Source organism: Lycorma delicatula, chromosome 7 (assembly GCF_047948215.1).
Source record: "Lycorma delicatula isolate Av1 chromosome 7, ASM4794821v1, whole genome shotgun sequence".
Lineage (NCBI taxonomy): Eukaryota > Metazoa > Arthropoda > Insecta > Hemiptera > Fulgoridae > Lycorma > Lycorma delicatula.
The window spans coordinates 85,972,972-85,993,449 of record NC_134461.1 but is presented as its reverse complement, the minus strand read 5'-3'; the positions used below and the strand labels follow the sequence as shown (position 1 = coordinate 85,993,449).

At 25.4% G+C, this 20,478-nt stretch overlaps 1 protein-coding gene across 1 annotated transcript in view; it reads left to right on the top strand.

The window, feature by feature from the left end:
* The window catches only part of mAChR-A (muscarinic Acetylcholine Receptor, A-type), a 100,419-nt gene extending 99,713 nt beyond the window's left edge, over positions 1 to 706 (top strand). Inside the window, exon 6 of the mRNA XM_075372030.1 lies at positions 134 to 706. Coding sequence (XP_075228145.1) covers positions 134 to 706 — 573 coding nt within the window. The remainder of the gene's footprint in view (positions 1 to 133) is intronic.
* Positions 707 to 20,478: the final 19,772 nt, after the last annotated feature.

The following is a 20,478-nucleotide window of genomic DNA, read 5'->3' as shown; positions in this document are numbered from 1 at the left end:
ACTTGAGAGTTCCAGAGCCTTTAAATGCAATGTTGTGATCATTAAATGTAATTTAACATTGTTAACAAAAATGTCTAATTAATACTACAGTTTTATATTACAAAGTACATCCTATTTATCCTTTTTTTTACAGGTATACACAATATTGATAAGATTACCACCGGATACCGATACTTCAGATCAGCAACCTTCAATAAAAATGATAGCAGAAGATACAAGGGGATCAAGGCGTGATGAATTCAACCTCAGTCTGCATCCAGGAGGTTGTCGACGTCCATCGCATATACCTGACATTCGAATACCGTTAAATGCAAAAATTATTCCTAAACAGTTAGCTGGAGGTACTAAAACATTGTTAACAGGAGCTGCTACAAAACATCATCCAGCAAAAAAGAAAAAGAAAACCCAAGAAAAGAAAGCTGATAAAAAAGCAGCAAAAACTTTATCCGCGATATTATTAACATTTATTATAACATGGACTCCTTATAATATATTGGTGCTATTAAAACCACTTACCGCTTGTACTGACTGCATACCGCAGGGTCTTTGGGACTTCTTTTATTATTTATGCTATATAAATAGTACTATTAATCCGATGTGTTATGCTCTTTGTAATGCATCATTCAGGAGGACTTATGTTAGAATATTAACTTGTAAGTGGCATAATAGAAATAGGACTGCTATGAATCGTGGTTTTTATAATTAATTTGTTTTGTATTTTGATAAAAATATGACAATTTTTGACACACACACACACACACACACACAGACAGAGTGTACTCATTTACAAGTTCAATATGAGGGTAATTTTTATATATTTTTTTTTTTTAAATCTCATAATATCTAATAACTTCTTACCACAAAACTCTTGCTTAATAATGATTACTTAAAAAATAAAAAGGGTCCATTTCTACTATGGGATTTGTTTTGAAATTTTTGTGAGCAAACAAATGATATGAAACAATTTTTTGTTTTTTAAAACATTTTATGTTCTCTTTCATATAAGTTTTTTCTATTTTAATGAATATATAAATATAAACATTTTTTTATACAGTGAAACGCTCTTTAAAAATAATTTCTAATAAGCCCCAATGACTTCATACCTGTACCCGAGGTCACCCTTCACATTACTGTGAATACATTTAAAGCCCATGTAGTAACTTTATTTGACTTTGATTAGACAAAATTTTTTGATAAAATCAATAATTATGAAATATTGTTGTGTCTTGTTGAGAAAGTCACAATAAGCTTAACATGGATATTAAATTTGTTTATGTTAAGCCATCAAGCAATGTTAACACTATACACACTTAAATAAAATATAAAATGGCTTTAAAAGTATCTCAAAATAGAGGTTGTTTGGACTTTGTAAACACTATCAAACTTTCCCTTCTGTTAATAATTTGTCTTTGGCACCATCAGGGTTCTTTAATCAGATCTGTTGTTTTACATAAAAATATTTGAAGAAACAAAAATATCTTTTTCTTGTTTTGCTATATGTTTAATAGTGGTAATAAGATCAACTTCATATGGTTTCATGATTGTCATAGAAAAAATAGTGTACATGGTATACCGTATTTGTTTAGGAAAAAAGCTTGGGGGAAAAATATACTGATTCATGTTTACATGTTTACTACACAACCTCCTTAGTGGAATTCTTACTTTCCCTAGTGGTTATTCTTTACAGAGTAAAATTAATATTTATTTTATTTTATCAAAAACCAATGTTAAAAATAGTTTTGTACGTTAAATTTTACTAAATTTTTATTTTTATTTTTGTGAATAAATTTTCTTGTAAAATATTTTTCAGTTGGTCTTCAAGAAATTACTTTATCAGTTGAATACATTCATTCATTGATAATAACAGTAATATTATCAATGAATATTATTAATGAGTATTATTTTCTGAATTTTAAAAAGTTAATAAAACAAAATTATGATTTATACACTCATTTAATAGAAATCTTATGCTGATAAATAATAATTATTTAAAAATAATTATTCAATATCTTTTATCTGTTTTTCTTCAACATTTCTTTTTCTAAGTAAACTATAGCACCAGAAAAATAAATAAAAGCTCTCATTTGAAATTTTTTTTATCATTTTACTGCTCTAATTCTTTATTTATTCAACAGAAACAACAGGTTTACCCCATTTTGTTTCACTATATTTTAACAAACGTATATAGAGAATATGTAATAAATACAGACCAACATATAATTCATTATTTTATAATATCAAAATTAATAAATGAATCAGTAAATAGATAATTGAAGAGAACTCACCACTAACTGTTAGACTCCGTTTCCAGTCCTTAAATCATTTTTATTTTTTAATTATATGATTGATTTACACAGGACAATTGATCTATTAAGACAAAATGACATAGATCACAATAATGAAAAAATATTAGATTTACACACATAGAGAAAAATATTATTTGTTAATAATGAATAGAAAGTTAAATTTAAAGATTACATGGTATAAAAACAGCTGTTGCCATCTGCATTCATGAATTTAAACTAAAATGAATAAATTTTGTAATTTCTATATCACTATATTTATTTTTATTTTACAACAGTATTATTATTTCATTATACTAATGCATTCCAAAAGTAAATAAAACTCTCTAAATTAATACTTTAGCCACAAGCACCACTTTAACAACAACAAATTGTGGTTATGTTTTGTTCCAAATGTTTAAAATGATTAAGTCATCATATCACAGTTAGCAGGAGCTTGCTGACTCTCAAATATCCTGTTATCAAAGTGTATGTTGAAAACAATAATAATCATTAAACTGAGTAACCTAAGAAATAACATGATGCCATGTAGGGCAGGCTGCTATTTCTGATCAGTGATCTGGGCAGTTTATTCAAAACATTTACAAGAAATAAATTTTATATTTTTCCTCCCTTGCTTTATCTTTAAACAAAATTAAAAGGATCATTCTCAACGATATTTTATTAAAAAATGGCCAGTACATAAGTGATATTAAGAGAAGTGTAGAATTAGTTGTTCACAGCACCTTGAAGTTCTATGGCTAAGTAATACAAAAAAATTAAAATTTTTTTATAATGAATGCCATTACAATAATGGAAGTTTATAAAAAGTGATTTAAGGTATGACTATCAAGATAAAAAAAAATGTTTTACTAACTTGTTTATTTATTTATTATTTTTGTTTTATAGCCTAATGGTGGTACTTAGTTGGCAAATCACCTTTCATAATGTATAAGTTATAATGATGAAGTGTAAAGATGGTGTAAGGATTAAAAGATGTCTGTCTCCCATTTGGTGAGTTCTGTTAAATTATTTTGTTTCAGTGATTTTTTATTATACTAATTTTAATAATCGTTAACATAAAATGTGTGCTATGCACAAATTATTTTTTTTAAATATATAACAAATAATTCAGTAATAAAAAATAATTGCATATTTTCAAAAAGTAAATATAACATTAATAACACTTCATTGTAATGGAACCTACATTTGGATACATGCAATAATGAAAAAAAATAACATAAAATTCAACAAACATTATTATCATCAGTACAATGTCTTAATCATTTCCATGACTGTATTTTATTGTCTTTTTTAGAAGTTCTATCCCTAATTCTGAACTTACTAAAAATATTAATTTATTTCTCTCTTTTAATCAGATCATTATTGGCTTTACATAATTGTTTTGAAATGGTTTACGCAATGGTTTTACACCAAGAAATATTGTAAAACTTGACTTTGTTAGTATTGAATATTACAAAAATAATTTGACTGGTTTTGTCGGGATGAATCTGTGAAAATTTTCAAGTTACAAGTCACTATAAAAAGTCAGTGAGAGAAAAAATCCATTTAAAAAATCTAATAATTTGGTTATTTTGACTAACAGAAATTGTTGTTCTTAAAGTTCATAAATCAAGTTGTATTTCTTGTATTAGGTGTGTTGTAACAGTGTTAAATCCAAATATTGGCTTTAAAATCACCCTTTTTTGTTTCAGTTTAAATATCTACTTTGCTCTAATTTTTAGTAATTTGTGTTTTTTTAATGGTGAATAATTTATCGTGAATTACATTAAAACCAATGAAAGCAATCAGTAAGAATGATTTTATTTGGTTATCTACAACTATTTTGTTAATATTGATAAATAATAATTATAACTGATGTAATAAAAAATTATTAACAAAACCTAAGTAATCAAGTAATAGATCAACTGACATTTTTATTTAAAAAATTAATATTTTTGCATTATCTTGATATCAAAAGTGTTTCTTTTTTTTAATGAGTATAAATCAACTAATTCATTTTAATTATGATTTTAAACTGTTACAATCAATTGTATAAAATTGTATTTTGATATAAAATACAATTATTTGCTTGTGTATATTTCTATATGCTTGAAAGCTGGTTGTTTTCTATTGTAAAAACTCAGTACATATAAGATTACAAAAGATAAATTTTGTTAGCTGGTAGCTATAAATCATTCAAAGAAAAACATTCATTTGGAATTATAAATTTGTTATTACAAGTTGTTTTATTTGTTGAAACAAATCTCATATATATATATATACAAATAAATATAATATACATATAATGTATATAAATAAATTTAAAGAGATTAATCATCAGTCTTATTAAAATAAAAGTTCTGTTAAAAAATTTGGTCTTATGGTAACTTTAATAAAAAGTAAGTCTCTACGTAATTTCATATAGAAGAATTAGATCATTGAATCAGGGATCCAGGGTAAAAAATTTTATAGTGGTAGGAAAATCAGGATGAAACATTTAGGCGAACAAAATTAGGTTGATATTTCAGATCGTAGGATATAACAAATAGTTCTTTTGTCCAATTAAAGTCCTTAGAGAAAATAGGCCTTCCCAATTAATACCTAATTTCTTCTTTTCTTCAAAGTTAAAAGTCTGTTCTGTCACTCCAAGCTTTCTTCTCATTCTCTAACAAACCTTTTTGCATCATCTCCATTTTCTTTCCTTTATCCCAGCTTCTTAAAAAAAATCTTGTTATTGTTTGGCTGTCAATCATTCTTTGAACATCAACTATTCATTAACCTCCTTGTTTGATGTCACTTCATACAATACATAGAAGCGTACTGATCAGAAGGAGTAAAAACATATATACAAAGAAGCAAAGAAATACATCTAATTTGCTAAATCAATAACATGGAAAATTGATTGAATAATGAATAAAATCTTCATACATTGTAAAGTGATTTACAATAAACTTCTTTTCTTAATGAAACCATTTTTCTAAGCAAATATTAATAAAAATAAAAATGAATGAAGTAAACAAATTTATTTTTATGTAGAAATTGGTAAACTCAACATTACTAAATAAAGTATATCAGATTGGATCAACATAATGCAAAAATAATAAAAAAACTATATTAATTTGATAAAACTACAAGTTATGGGCACACACTCTTTTAAATATTTTTTTATTGTCACATATTAATTTTTTAGATCTGCATTTGCTATTACAAAACAAGTAAGAGCTTATCCTAACAATATTTTATACTATTTCCAAAAAGTAAATATAAACATAAATAATATTCTGTAAAAAGAAATGAAAGCAAAAACATATAAGACTTACACTTTTGTCACATGAAGACATAAACATAAAAAATATAGTGTTAAAAATTAAATTAAATATAAAAAATGTTAGACCCTGCAGGCAGTGTCTAATATCAATATTTTATTTATTATAAAATTAATATTAACTTATTTGTAAATAATTTTAATTATTCAGTTAATAAATTTAATGATTTAAATTGGAAAAATTGAGTAAAAGGTAAATTTACTTTAAGATTTGAAAATAAAATGAATTTGTTATTAATTTTTGGTGTTACAGGCATCCTAAAAAATAATAATAATTAAAATCTATATTCATTCATTAAATAAAAGTGGAAGAAAAACTAAGCTTATTTTAAAAATTATTTTTATATTTGTATAATAAGAAATTTTAAATGTTTTACTTTATCCGATCTTATTTTTTATAATTTATTTTTCTGTGAAACGAGTCATTGTCAGAGTTGGTATATATGTTTTTCTAGTAGCTTAAATTTACACTTTGTTAAACAGTAACCTAATCAGTTAATGTAACCTTAAACAGTATCCTGATACTGTTACAGTAATAATTAGTCTATGTCAATATTAATTAACAATTTATTATTCCTGAAAAAAAAAACTGTTATATAATTTATTAATATTATTGTACATTATATCATGATCAATCAACAAAAAAAAATTAATAATGGACTTGAACTATTTTAATTTGCTTAAAAATGAATTTTCTAAACAATTATAATTTTACATACAATTTTTTTTTTCAAAGTGGCTTTCACTGTTTGATGGCAGAATTGTAAACAAAAAAATCAAATTTAAATCTTACCATTAATCTCTTGAATGTATCTTGTAACAAAAGTTACTGGGATTAGTGGATTAACTTTACCAAATAAATTTTATTCCTGATTTTACTATAAGTGTTGTGAATATAAACCGTAAAGTTTATGACATTAAATGACAAAAAAATCTCAACAAAGGTTACAGAGGTTACTGTTATCAAAAATTTCCCAGATGAATTTTATTCTTGGTTTAGCTTTAAGTGTCATGGACATAGACCACAAAATTTCTGTTTCATAATTAATATAAAAATTTGTTAGTTTACCATTTATATATTTTTTTAAATCTTTTTCTGCATTAATTATTATGTTATTGTAATTTGATATTTCTTTCAAACAATTAATTGTGTATGTTATTTAAAACATGCATAAATCTGTACATATAAATCTAAGGATGCCTGTATTTTAATTTTTTTAACTAACATTTTTCATATTTATAAAAGAAAAAAACTATTTGTATACAAATTTTATAATATAAAAATAACAAAAATAAAAACATATACAATATATAACATGAATATTATTATATAGAATAATGTAAATCTATAAACAAATGATAATTATCTACATATAATATAATTATAAATAATAATAAAATATGAATAACTCATTAAATAATTATAAGACAATACTAATAAATATTGTTTGCTAATTACTGTACAGTAATTAAGTAATTATTTAATTTGTAACAAAAGAAATAGGGCCTAGTTTGTATAATTTTATACAGTGTAATATAAAATTAATAATAATAAATATAATAAATTTGTTAAATACTAAATACTAACATACTGAGTGTATGTATTAGAAAAATAATACAATGTAACATCTCATTACAGGGTTCATATTAAGATAACACAATTTCTTTTGTTGCAGCAAAATAATGTCTATTCTAATTTATTAAACCCTTTAATATACTGGCTTCTATAATACAAGGGTGTGTAAACACTAGATGTTTATTTATTTATTTTATTTTTTAAAATTGAATCCTTGATACTTCAAATAAATTTATGAAAGCCACAAAAATCTAAAAACATTATGAAGTGATATTAAAATAATATAAAATTGTATGATTTAAAATTTTTTTTTAGATTAAAAAAACATTTAGAAGTAAAAATTTGTATAATCTATTAAACATGTTATGGAAATAATTGATGTAATTTAGTTATAATGAACAGTTATGCTATTGTTTTATTTTTTTTTTTTTTTTAGATCAGTTAAATTATCTTTTTCTAATTGTTTTATTCGTGTACCATTTATTATACCAGTTATATGACCTGCAAACAAAAGAAAATACTCCAGCAGCCAAATATCAGAGAAGTGTTTTATATATATATATATATATTGTATTATATATAAACCACCAAAACACAGTAATGAGATAAGTTAAACTAACTAACTTCCAATAACCGGTTTTCACAGTATCTCTCATCTTCAGTTGGTATTAAATTCTATATTTATTACATTAAAACTTATCTTTTTAATGATTATCTTCTTTTTTTTTCAAAATTATGATTTTTTTTGTCAAATTTAAAATAATATTGTATTGTAAGTGTACATGTAATTTTCTGTATACACACACACACACACACACACACACATATATATATATATATATATACTATTATGTATATCCTTATACATAAATAAGGATACATAAGTAATTAATATTTAAAATTTAAAAAAAATTAAGTGACGTGAATAGAAATGTTCACAAATACTGCAGAGTAATAAATACCTAAACTTCAGTGATGTATGAGAGGTTCATAAATGTGGTTTTGTACATTGACATTTATCCTTACTTTACATCCTTCGATTTCCAGGATATTAATCCTTGTATGGTCTAATTGTTGCATAAGCATCAATTTACCATTGGACACAGGATCTGTTGAAGTATTTATTAAACAAGAAAAAAGTGAATACCCTAACTTACATGTTTTGGAGTAGGTTTGGGATAGAAAAAAAATTGTTGAAATTATATAGATTAAAATAATTTAAACATTGTCATCCTCAACTATAATTCAAATTAGTGTCACCTTATCAATTATTACTTTGTAAGCATTTCTTAATAATTGACATTTTAAATTTTATTTGATTTTTGCTTTTGTTTGATTGTAAAACTAGAACTTCCAGTGATGTATTAATAACACTAATGGTGTTGATAAGTTATTTTGTCTCTGATTACAGTATTGATACCAAAGTAAATTAAATTTGCAGGTTTTGTATAAATAAAGTATTCAAATTAAAAAGGTATTTTATTTATAAATTTTATTATTATGTGTGTATGTTGCTATCTGTTCAACATGTCAACATTAAGCATCCCCTACATGGCCCATTGAGATGAGGGTAATATATATGAAATGTAAATGAGGTGTTGTCTTGTACAGACTTGGGTAACCATTCCTGAAATGTGTGATTAATTGAACCCCAACCACCAAAGTATATCAGTATCCAATGTTTAGTATTCACATTCATATAAAAGTAACTAACATTTAAACATTTATTAGGATTTAAATCTCAGAACCTTCAACTTCGAAAATCAGCTGTTAAACAAGTGATTTGTAAATGAGTTTATCACTAGACCAGCTTGGTGGACTATTAATAAATTTTGAAATAGAAAATTTAATTTAGCAATATTTCATTAAAAAAAAAAACTGGGACAAATTATTTTCTGAATTAATGGCATTTTGAATTAACAAGATTGTTTATGTTTGATATTTAATGGATGTATATAAATTTTTAATATTATTTCATTTTTTACACTGTTTAATTTTCATTTAATATAATTATTTATAATCATTTTTTTACTTAGTAATATTACTAAAGATTTTCATAACCGAAGTGAAGATTAAAAAGACGTACATCTTTAATTATATAATTAAAGAAAAAATAATTATACACAGTTACATAATATTAATAAAAAATTTAGTCTGTTATTGAGAAGTTACATTGCATTAATAAATATTTGTAAAACATAAGAATTAAATTAAAATTAATAAATTACCACAAAGCACAAATCTATGTTGTTATTTATGCTATTACATATTTATATAATTATATGTACTATATGTAATTATTAGAACGTTATAATAATAACGGTATGTAAATGCATTAACTCTTCCAGATTTTTTCATAAGTGTTGTGACCTGTGCTCAAAATAATTAAAAAACTAAATGAATACATTAAAAAAATATTGTATAATATATTATATAAAAACAATTTTATAAAATAAGATTGACAATATAAATTAAATAAATATGAAAATAAATAAAAAAATTATTACATTACATTTATGTGTATTAAATGTAATTTATACAAACATTTTTAAAAAAATAAAATAAATATAAAAAAAAATAATACGTGGTTTAGTGTAATAATGTGTAATTATATTATGTGTTGTCAAATAATTGTACGTTGTGTAATTGGTGTCTTTAAATATATATTTATTACATAAATGTTATAATTGTTATAATATAAAAAATAAATTGTCTGAAAAAATGTGTTTTTTAATATATATGTAGATAAAACTTTACTATATGATTGTAACATAATGTAGATAGATTTTTGTACTCGTATTATGTTGTATATTAATTATTGTTAGTGGATATTTGATATAAAGCTTAATCAGTTATGGTGTAAAATGTTAGAAACATTGTTAATATTTAAAATCATTTAGAAATTTATAATTAATGATAAAAAAAATTAATTGCCAATATTCATGGAGTGTAGCATCTCTTTCTTTCATCTGAAAGGTGTACTAGGTTCTAATGCATATCTTATTTGGCATTTTTTATATATACAAATTACATACTTAATACTTGGTTACACAACTCCTTAGACTTTTGACAGTGAATACTCTTTAAAAACAAGATAAAAAATCATAACAAATAAGTCTTTCTGGTTTCTAATCTCAATGGATTATTTAAAAAGAAAATGATAATATTAATACAGAAGGTGTTGGATCTTCTTTATTTTTTCCAATTTAAAAGAAATGAAAGTTTTTCCCTCTTATTTCCCTCAAATCATTTAATTATTTTATAAATTACTGAAGCATTCTACCATCACAAAATGGTGTTCTGTCTGGCAGAACACCAAATGCCTCTTATTCTACTGCTTAAGCTTTCTCCTTCACCCCCTTGTAGTTTTTAATCTCCACCTCCATCTATAAACTTCATCCTTATTCTTCCTTGATTCCTTTCTCCTTCTACCAACCCTTCCAATGCACTTTTCAAGATTTTATTTCCTCTAACATGTCCTAACCAATTTTTTTTTTCTTTTGTGGACTTGAATCTACAAAACAAACAAAAACAACATTTAAATAAACAAGCATACTTATAATGTACTATTTGACTTACTAAACAGGTTTTGTACTATTCTAAGATGTGAAGCCATTATCCACATCACAGCTGAAGAAGACGTATCATAGTAAAAAAAATGATATGTTGATCGCATGTTTGAAATACGTAGTAAATGTGTATTAATTTTTTTTTAATAAACTTAAATTAACTTTTTCATGCTGATGCACAAATAAGTTTAAAGATTTCAGTGAAAAAATATGCAAATATTACAGCTTATGAAATCACTTTTTTATGAAATCATTTTTCCGTTTAACGCTGGTATAGGGACTTGTTTTCCTTAAGAATGGCTGTCACTTTTGGGCATGACTTTTGGTTTTTGTTGGGTCCCCTTCAGTGATTATGGTTATGCCTAGAAGTAATATTAGTTGATTTAACCAAGGAATCTATCTATCTGTTAAATAAATTTCATTATCATTTTGCAAAAAGCAAAAATATAAATTTTTATTATATAATTAAAAAGCATTCCTTGAATGATGGAAGTTTTCACCAGCTGAAACAATGAAAGGAATTGATTATTACCTTAGGATTAGGCTGAAGTATTCAATTAGTTTATTTTTTCTCATAAACAAAATGCATAAATAACTAATAATTTTTTTTTTGTTACTGTTCATACTTTTACCAAGTTAGGTGGAACGATTCTTCTACTGGTCAATATACATTTGGTATATTTCCAGGTGTTAGGGAGTTGCATGCTGTTAGGTGGGTCTCCCCCAATCAGTTACAACACAATTTCTTTCAGGATATGGTACCTTTAGGGTGAGTTTGGCTGACTCGGGCTTATGCCCAGACTGTAGAGTCAATGACACTATGGACCATGTCCTTAATGTTTGTCCCCGGTATGAGGTTGAATGTACCAGAGTTGTTAGGGAGCTCGAGAGAGTAAATTCCTTTCTTGATCTGCAGGTCAAGTGGAAGACTCGCAGAAAATGGGCTATAGTGGCTAGCTTCCTCCAATTCCTTGCACTGAGCAGAACGGCTGAGGGGCTATAAGTAGAGTAGTACCCCAGGTGGCTAGGGACCACCTGGATAGTTGATTGGCCGGAGGTAGGAATGTTGGCATCGAGCTACGGTTAGTAGAAAAAGTATGGTTATTATTATTATGTTTGTTATCAGCGGAACGACGACTGAACTGCTGAGGGTATGGTTATCCATGCAGCCGTGAGCTGTAGTGTCGTTTTGACAAAGGCAGTTAATGAATGAACAAGCTTCACTGAGCAGGATATGACTGCACTGCCAAGGGCATGGATTCCCATGCACCCATGGGGTGTAGCACCATCTCGACGATAGTAGTTTATGTGATAAGTAAATGTCATGCGGGACTCTGCAATGGAGCTGAGTGGGAGTAGAGGTGTGTCCTCTGCTCCCTGGTAGACCAGACCAAAGTCCATAGTTGTAATCAAATCAGGGGTTTGAACTAAAATTGAATTCATTAAGGAAACTAGGAATAAATTCTGTTGTTGCGAACAACATTTCTTGTGATGTGTTATTTACGAATTGCCTCGTATATTATAGACATTCACTCACAATAGCTCAATTAAATGTAGAACTAGGCGTGGGGTTTGTGCTTCCGTGAACTTGGTTAGTTAGTTCAAAGGGCAACAAAGTAGGACAGTCAAGATGTTCAAAAGAAGCCTATAGCATAGGTAAAGGCTGAGTCATAAATTCACTGATGTAAATGTCTACTGAGGCATTTATATCGCTGGCATTCCTACGAGGCCTGGCTTATTACTTTGAGATGTAAAAAGTAAAAAAAACCAAAAGACGACCACCATTAAAGCCCATCAGGGCTAGGAATGAGGAGGGTGGCCAGAATCATCACAAGGCGGGTGTCTTCTCCTATGGGGGTTAGGATGTCACTGTTCTTGACATAAAGTCAGGAAATCAGATTCTTGTAGTATTATTTCATTTTTACATGCTTCCTTAAAAAACAGTATACAATAGACCTTAAATCTAAAATATAAAAAAACTACCATTTTTGTCATTTTAATGAAAAAAATTATAATCCCTTTTTTATTTTTTTATTATTTATGATGTAAGTAAATTCACAAGTCACCATTCATAAGAAAATATAAAATAAATTATAATCTTTAAAAGTTTCTACAAATTAAAAAAAATTACTTTCTGAAAGACCCATAAGTTTATCAATCCTGGACCCATAAGGATCCTGGATAAATCAGTAAACTACATACATCTTGTTTTGTAACATCTGAAAAGAGAAGAAAAATGCCAACATTACATTTTAATAAACCGTTTCCAGTAGGTTCAAAATCAAACAATTTTGGATGCAGTTTCAATAATTACTGTGGCCATTATGAATGACCATACCAATCGATGAATAAAATTATGAAAAAATTATTATTATTTTTTTGTAAAATCTCAAAACGGATTTTTTCATAAAAGGTGCACTTTTTTTGTAAAGAAATCTATTTATATGAAAGTAATATTAAAGATTTTTAAATAAATTTAAAATAATAAAACTTATTATTTCTACAAACATATTAAACAGTAATACTGTTTTAGTACTGTGTCAATTACTTAATTTTGATTTTTTGAATTTAAGAAGTTCATATCTGCATGAATTCAATTTGATACCAACTTCAAAAAAAATTTTAATTTAAAGAACTGAATTTTGTCATATTTTAATGCTGTTCTTTTTTATTTACATTTTTTATTTTATTATATTCTCTTTCATTATTTTTTTAAATATTTTTATTAGTAATTTCATAAATGCCTCGGACCTGTTCAGATTAATCTAAAGTCTGGGTGGACAAATTTTTGGTATATTTCCAAATAAAAGTACTGTTTTGGTGTTATGAAAGAGCTGGTATCAACAGCTATGGTCATTAGCCCTGTGATAATTGATAGCATTTGAAAAGATGCCATGTCTGAATGGGATTTGAACCAGAACCTTCGCATGAAATGCCAAAGTAAAAAAATTATTTTTTGTCGAGCTAACACTTTATTACTTGTTTTATTAAAACTATTGTTGTCACTTAGTTATGACATTAAATAACATCATTGAAATTTTTATTTTGGTATTTTTACGTAATTTAAATTATAATTATTTTTTTAAAAAAATTATTCTATACTGTTTAATTTATTGTGTGATCTGTAACATTTTAACATAACCTGGAATAAAGAAATTACCTTGTTGAACATATTACAGAGAGATGTGTCACTCCATTTATAGTAAAGAAAAGAAACAAAATTGATGATAATTAAGGTTAAAGGTACTCGTACTTATATAATTTATATATATTAAATACAACAATCTGGTCGTCTGAATAGAAATGTTCTCAAATAATACACAGCAGTCAATGTGTTAAACAGACCAGATTGTTTGAAAATAAACAAATATTACAGTCAAAATAAGCAGTGAGAATATTGTGTTTAAAATTAATCTCTAACTGATCATGTGTATGAGAGAAACAATTGATCTAAAGCCCAACGGCAAGTGTAATTAACTACTACAATTTGTACGTAATCATTTTAAATGGAGTAAATCTGAACAGTTGGATCAAGTAAAATGGAACATGAAGTTATACATTGTTGTAACCAACATTATTGATCTATCTGCTTTTGCCATAGTTTTATCCTAAACCCATGACTTATTTTTTTAAGAAACTATAATGATGGTATTTTAGTGGTTTTGACTACATGACAGGCAAATACCTATTATTAAAAAATATTAACAAAAATTCATTTTACAATAAACTGATAAACATTTTAAATAGATAAGGTTATTATTATATTGTGTGTTTATATTATAAGATATGTATAAAAAATAATTAATTAAAAACAAAAAAAATTCATAAAAAAATTTAAATGAGAAATAAAATGATTTTTAAAAAATACATTAGATGTCCATGGGACCAAACTTTCTCCAACATTTGTACTATAATAATGAGTTGTTTATTTGTTAATGTGTAAATTGATGTTAATAATGTATGATAACTCATATTTATAAAATTTCTGGTGATATGATTTTTTAATATCACCTGATTTAAATTGATATATTTATATCAGAAGATGTATTTTACTATTTTAATACTATTGAAATTACATCGATATTTAATAAATTTATTTCTTAGAGTTAATTGTTGTTTATAATAAATTATACTTATTTATTATTTATACTTTTATTTCTAAACATTGGCTCAAAGAATACAGAATTATTTTTAATCTTCTGGTTTGATGAAATTCTTCTTTTTTTTGTTTTAAATCCATTGATTAAATCTTAGTTCATTTTTCTAGTTGTAGAAGCAACGATATGATAATTGTAAAATTATAATATAGTAGAGGATCCTCTTACTAGGTGTTAGTTTTACCTATTTGATTTAATCATTAAGATGTTTAGGAACATTAATTAATATTAGAATTTCAAGAAATCATCTGTGTAAGAATTACTTGTAATGAATTTTTTTAATGAGGGAGTAAATCATTCATTCCAAATATTGATATTTCATATCCACTATTAAAATATTTTATAATTCAGTTGATCATTTGTTAAATAATTTATTTTCATACAAAGATGTAAACTGTGTGACAAATAAGGGTTTTAATCACTGAACCTCTTTACGAAATCAAAATTTTGTTTATTATTAGTGTAAAATAGAAATTCTATAATTGACTCATCTATCATAAAGTATTTAACATGTTTGAAATATATTTTCAAACAATCTTAATTTGTTCTTTTTCTTAGCAATTTCTCTGTTCTTTTCTTAGCATTTTTTCCTTTATTATAGGTATATTGTGTTAATTATTGTTTTATTAAGGAATAGATTATTTTACATTTCTTTGATACCAATGTTACCTTCAAATTAAAAATAGTTTGTTAAGAAAAGGTGACAAATCATTCAAATCTCTTTTAATTCATTATCAGGTAAAGTCCTCAATTATGACAATGAATGTGTAAACCTTATCAGAATTAACAATCATTTAATTGAAATTATATCATTACGTATTGTATATTTGATGTCATGATATAATAATAAAAACTGATTTTGTTGTACAAACAGTTCCATTTATCTGTTATTACATGATTGGTATGTAGATATCAAAGTAACAGATCTACATGCAATCCATGAAGAAATTGTTCTTTCTGTGATAAAATTATGCACAGATATGTAATGAACTAATTTTATTAATTTTTAAAATGCTTAATAATATTAGATTACTTCCAATTTCATTTTCTACCTTCTGGTTTAAATTACCCAAAAGTTGGCCCCATTTTTGACCGATTAAAAAATAGTCTACTCCTGACATGATTATCTTAAACTAGCCAGTACAGTCTTACTCATTTTGAAGTACTTTTAATACTATAAGTATAGCCATTCCTTAAAGTACTGAACATATAGCCAAACATTTTTTACAAGATATTTAAATAGAAATGATGAGAATTGTTTGACTGTCCAGATTTGAGATTAAATTATTTATAGTAAGTTTTAATAACATCTCTTTGTTTAAATGCAATAACTTATTAAATTATTATTAATAAATAGAAACTATTAATAATAATAATAATAGTTTATTAATTATTATTAATAAATAGATTATTATTTATTACACAAATAAAAACATGTTTTTCCTTCAGTGAAACCTTTGAATTCAATTGCTACTGACTGTATTAGGTTATGTTATTTTTCTGTCACAAAAATATGACATTTTAACTTATAGAATGATTTTTAAATTAAAAAATATAATAAATAAAGAATACATAAATTTAAAAATGAGTGATATTAATTATAACAAAAAATGAAAACCAATAACCCATTCTTTAAAATAAAAATATTACAAAAAATACATATTTCTAAATTTAAAATTTTGTCTGTATGTTGTTCAGAATACAGTTATTTCCAGTTTAATCATGTATCTATTTGTTATGTACAGATTATGAATATTTTTAGGAAGCTTGGTTTCTTCAACAACTCCAACACTTCAGAGTTGGACTTTTTATACTCTATGTTATTTCTGTTCTTAGCATAGATTCAATGAGCATCCAGTTTAAAACCACTAAACATCACTAGGGAGGAAGAAATCAAAGTTAAGAGAAAATATTAGGTAATAAAAAGAATGATATCACTAGGTAGGCAGTATAAAACAAGGCAAATAAACTCTAATCAAAGAGGTATTTTAAGGCCCTCTGCAGGTCTTCATCATGTGGTCAGCATATATCAGTTAAGGTAGCAGTTAAGAATTGATACCAGGATAACAATTTGGTAGTTTTTTATCTAAATTATATAAAGCCTATAATTAGACGAGGCTTTGGTCCAACCTTACCTGTTCCTTTAATGATGTTTTAAAGAAGCAAAAAATAAGACTTCTTTGGAATTAAGTTTAAAGCAAGCTAGAGCAAAATAATATGTAGTAAAATTCTAACATTTTAATACTTTATTTAAGAATATCTAAGTTAGATTCTGAGTTTGAATTCCGGTCAGGCCTACCATTTTATTTTTACTCTATACACAAGTTACAAAGTCATGAGGCATATTCCTACATATAAGTTACAAAGTTTCTCGTGTGGATTAATTCATTAAGCAACAAAAATTCTAGCAAATTTTAGATACTTTGAAGTGTCATAGGTAGAATAAAAAACAAATTTCCCATGCAGTCATGAGAGATTCTGTATAAAGTTTTTGTATGAAGTGGGCTTCTGAAAAAAAACATTTTTTAAGTAAATTATGTTTGTTAATCAGTATGATTAAGTGTTATTCTTTTAAAAACTGTAAAAAAATAAACATTCAGAAGATTTTTTTTATGAACCACTAAATTGTTCCAGTTCAGTGGATCATAAAAGATTAGCTGTGAAACAATTTTCTGTAAAAACAATTTTTTTTAAGTTGAACATAATTTATTTTTATGTTGCTTTCAATATTTTTATTAAGCATCCCTCATAACTTTTACTTTGTCTAAAGAAATAAGATCGATTAACAATTTCATTAAAAGAAAACAAGTATTGTATTTAATAATGAACTATATTATAATGCATTAACTACCCAGTCTGACACTTTGTTGCTGTTTTCAGTTTATTATTCTTGCTTCTGCAACTGACATGCTGTCAGAGGTAACTGATTTATGCACCTAGATACATGTAAATTTCTTATTTATTAAATTAAAAATGTTGTTGTTTTTTCTTTAGTAGTTTTCAACAATTATTTAGACACTCTAAGATCTCTTGGTAATGAATTTTTAATTTATATTACTTATTGTAATCTGAATGTTATTACAGATAATTTTTCGATATTTTGATAAGTAAAAACTGTGTTTAAAAAATAGAATTAAATTATATTTTATAATACTAATTTGCTATTTTCTCATTAATGGTTTTTTTTTATTCTTCAGACATGAAGAATTTAAATAAATTTAAACAGTAAACTAATTGTACAATTAAAAAAAAAACTTCAGTTTTTAAATATAATCACATATTTATGTTTCTATTGTAAAATAAAACGTAAAAACAAAAATTGCATAGTTTAATATTGTTGAAAGAATTTACGGATTAAATGTTAATCTGACTAAAGAAAATAAAAAAATATTGAATATTATGTATAAAAATATTTCTATAAAAATATATTAATCTACATGTTTGTTAAGTGTGTTTATGTACTTTTAATATGAAATAATTGATTATTCGCATATTTTAATAAAAAGTAAAAAATGATTTGTAAAACAGACAAACACAAGTGTGTTCAGAAAATAAATAATGGGATTTTTTTTATTAATTCAGTACATAAACATAAAAAGAGCCACAACTTTATCAAAAAATTTATGTTATAAATATTATTTTACTAATACAAGTAAAGGGATAAAAAATTAAATATTAAAGGGATAAAGTAAGTAAAAAAAAGTAAATATATAATATTAAAAAAAATTGAATTGTGTATTTTATATTAAATTTTTTGTCATTATGTTTTCTTTTATGATTTTTATCGCATTTTTTCTCATTTTTTTTCTCATTACAAGGATTGCTACTTTACAACTTAACAGCTGATGTGTAGTTTAAATAAAGTCTTTACTATTGGAAAGAGTAAAAATCAAAAGGAAATGCAGTTACATGAAACTTCAAAAATATACTTGGGGCAGTACTGTACTTTTAGTCAAACACAGGTTTCTATCATTTTTATTCTCCTACTATAGTAATGTGAATATTATTTATTTATTCTTTCTCTAATGACGTTCCCAATTGCAATTTCAATATCTATTACTTTATAAAAAGGGAATGTTAAAATTGGTCAAAATTTTGTATACCTTATATTTTTATATTTTCCCCTCAGTGAAAAAAAAAAAACAGGATGAAGTTCTGTATGCATGGATGTGTCGCATGTTTTGGTACATATTTTACTTATCTCTGAAATAGGTGAAAAAATGAAATTTGTTATAGTGATTAATATAAAAGAGACATTGAAGCTATTTTAAAGTAAAGTAAACAAGCCCCACATTGATGGTAAAAATAATTAAAATTATTAAAAGATATTTGAGTTAATTTCATTCTTAATAAAGTTGTGGCTTTGTTTATAAATTGTAAGGCACACATTATATTCAGTAGAGTTTTTATAGTTCAATAAAGAACAAATATGACTGAATCTACTTTGAACAACTTTAAACTATGAGAATAAAAATTATTAATATGTTAGAGATTATGAAATATTAAAACATTGCCTCTGTATACAATATTAAGTGAAACAATTATTATTTTAGTTTCCAGTGGAAAATCACTATAACTGATGGAAGTTTCTACCAAAAAGGGGGCATCTGAATCTTTATTATTTAGCTTTCTCTTTATATTCTTTTTTTCCTAAGATTTTTCCTATATTATACTATCTATTTTTTTTACCATGTTAATTTTTTTATTTATATTAAGTAGTTATACACTTGAAAAATTTCATTTCTTATTTCACATTGTTTTACAACAAGTTATAACCACAATTAGTTCAGTACATGATCTTTTCTAACTTCATATCAAACATTCCTGGCACAATATCATCTCAACTGAACCCATTGATTAAGGCTGTTTGAAATGATAAGACAGAGAAAAAAAGATGTACTTTGGTACACTTGAGAATTCAAGTTGAATAAAATCTGTGTTTGAATCTGGGTCGTCAGTCAGTCAAAAATATCTATAATAATAACTGATCATTGATAATGATAACTATTCCAAGTTCACATACTTGCATGGTTAACACTCAAGGTTAAAACATGTGTGTGGGAGTATGATACAATAATCTTGTACTATGTGAATCATACTATGCCTGATTCTAAAATTCAAACCTAGAAACTTTCAGATGAACGTATGTTTTATGAGGTCTAGATTAATCTATTAAGCAGTATTCTATTTATTAAGTTATTATACTATTTATTTAAGTTTTACACTATTAAGTTATCCTTCTTGTTCCTACCACAGAACAGGAACTGTTCTGTGGTAGGAACAAGAGGAGTCTTGCAATTGGTCTAGACGCAGAGCCGACCTCACCAAATTGCACAAATACTGAGGACACATTATCTTGAGGTTCCTTTGTTTTTAGTACAAATTCATAACCCATAAAATACCACTAGAGCGGAAGGGATCAGGGAAAAGGGTGGATAATGAAAAACGGACATGTACCCATAAAGGAACAACAAAACAAACTATGCCAGCCAAAAGCTACTTCAATACCTATTCCAAGTAGTGGTCACCCATCTTACTCACCATTCTTTGAGTAATCTGGGTGTTT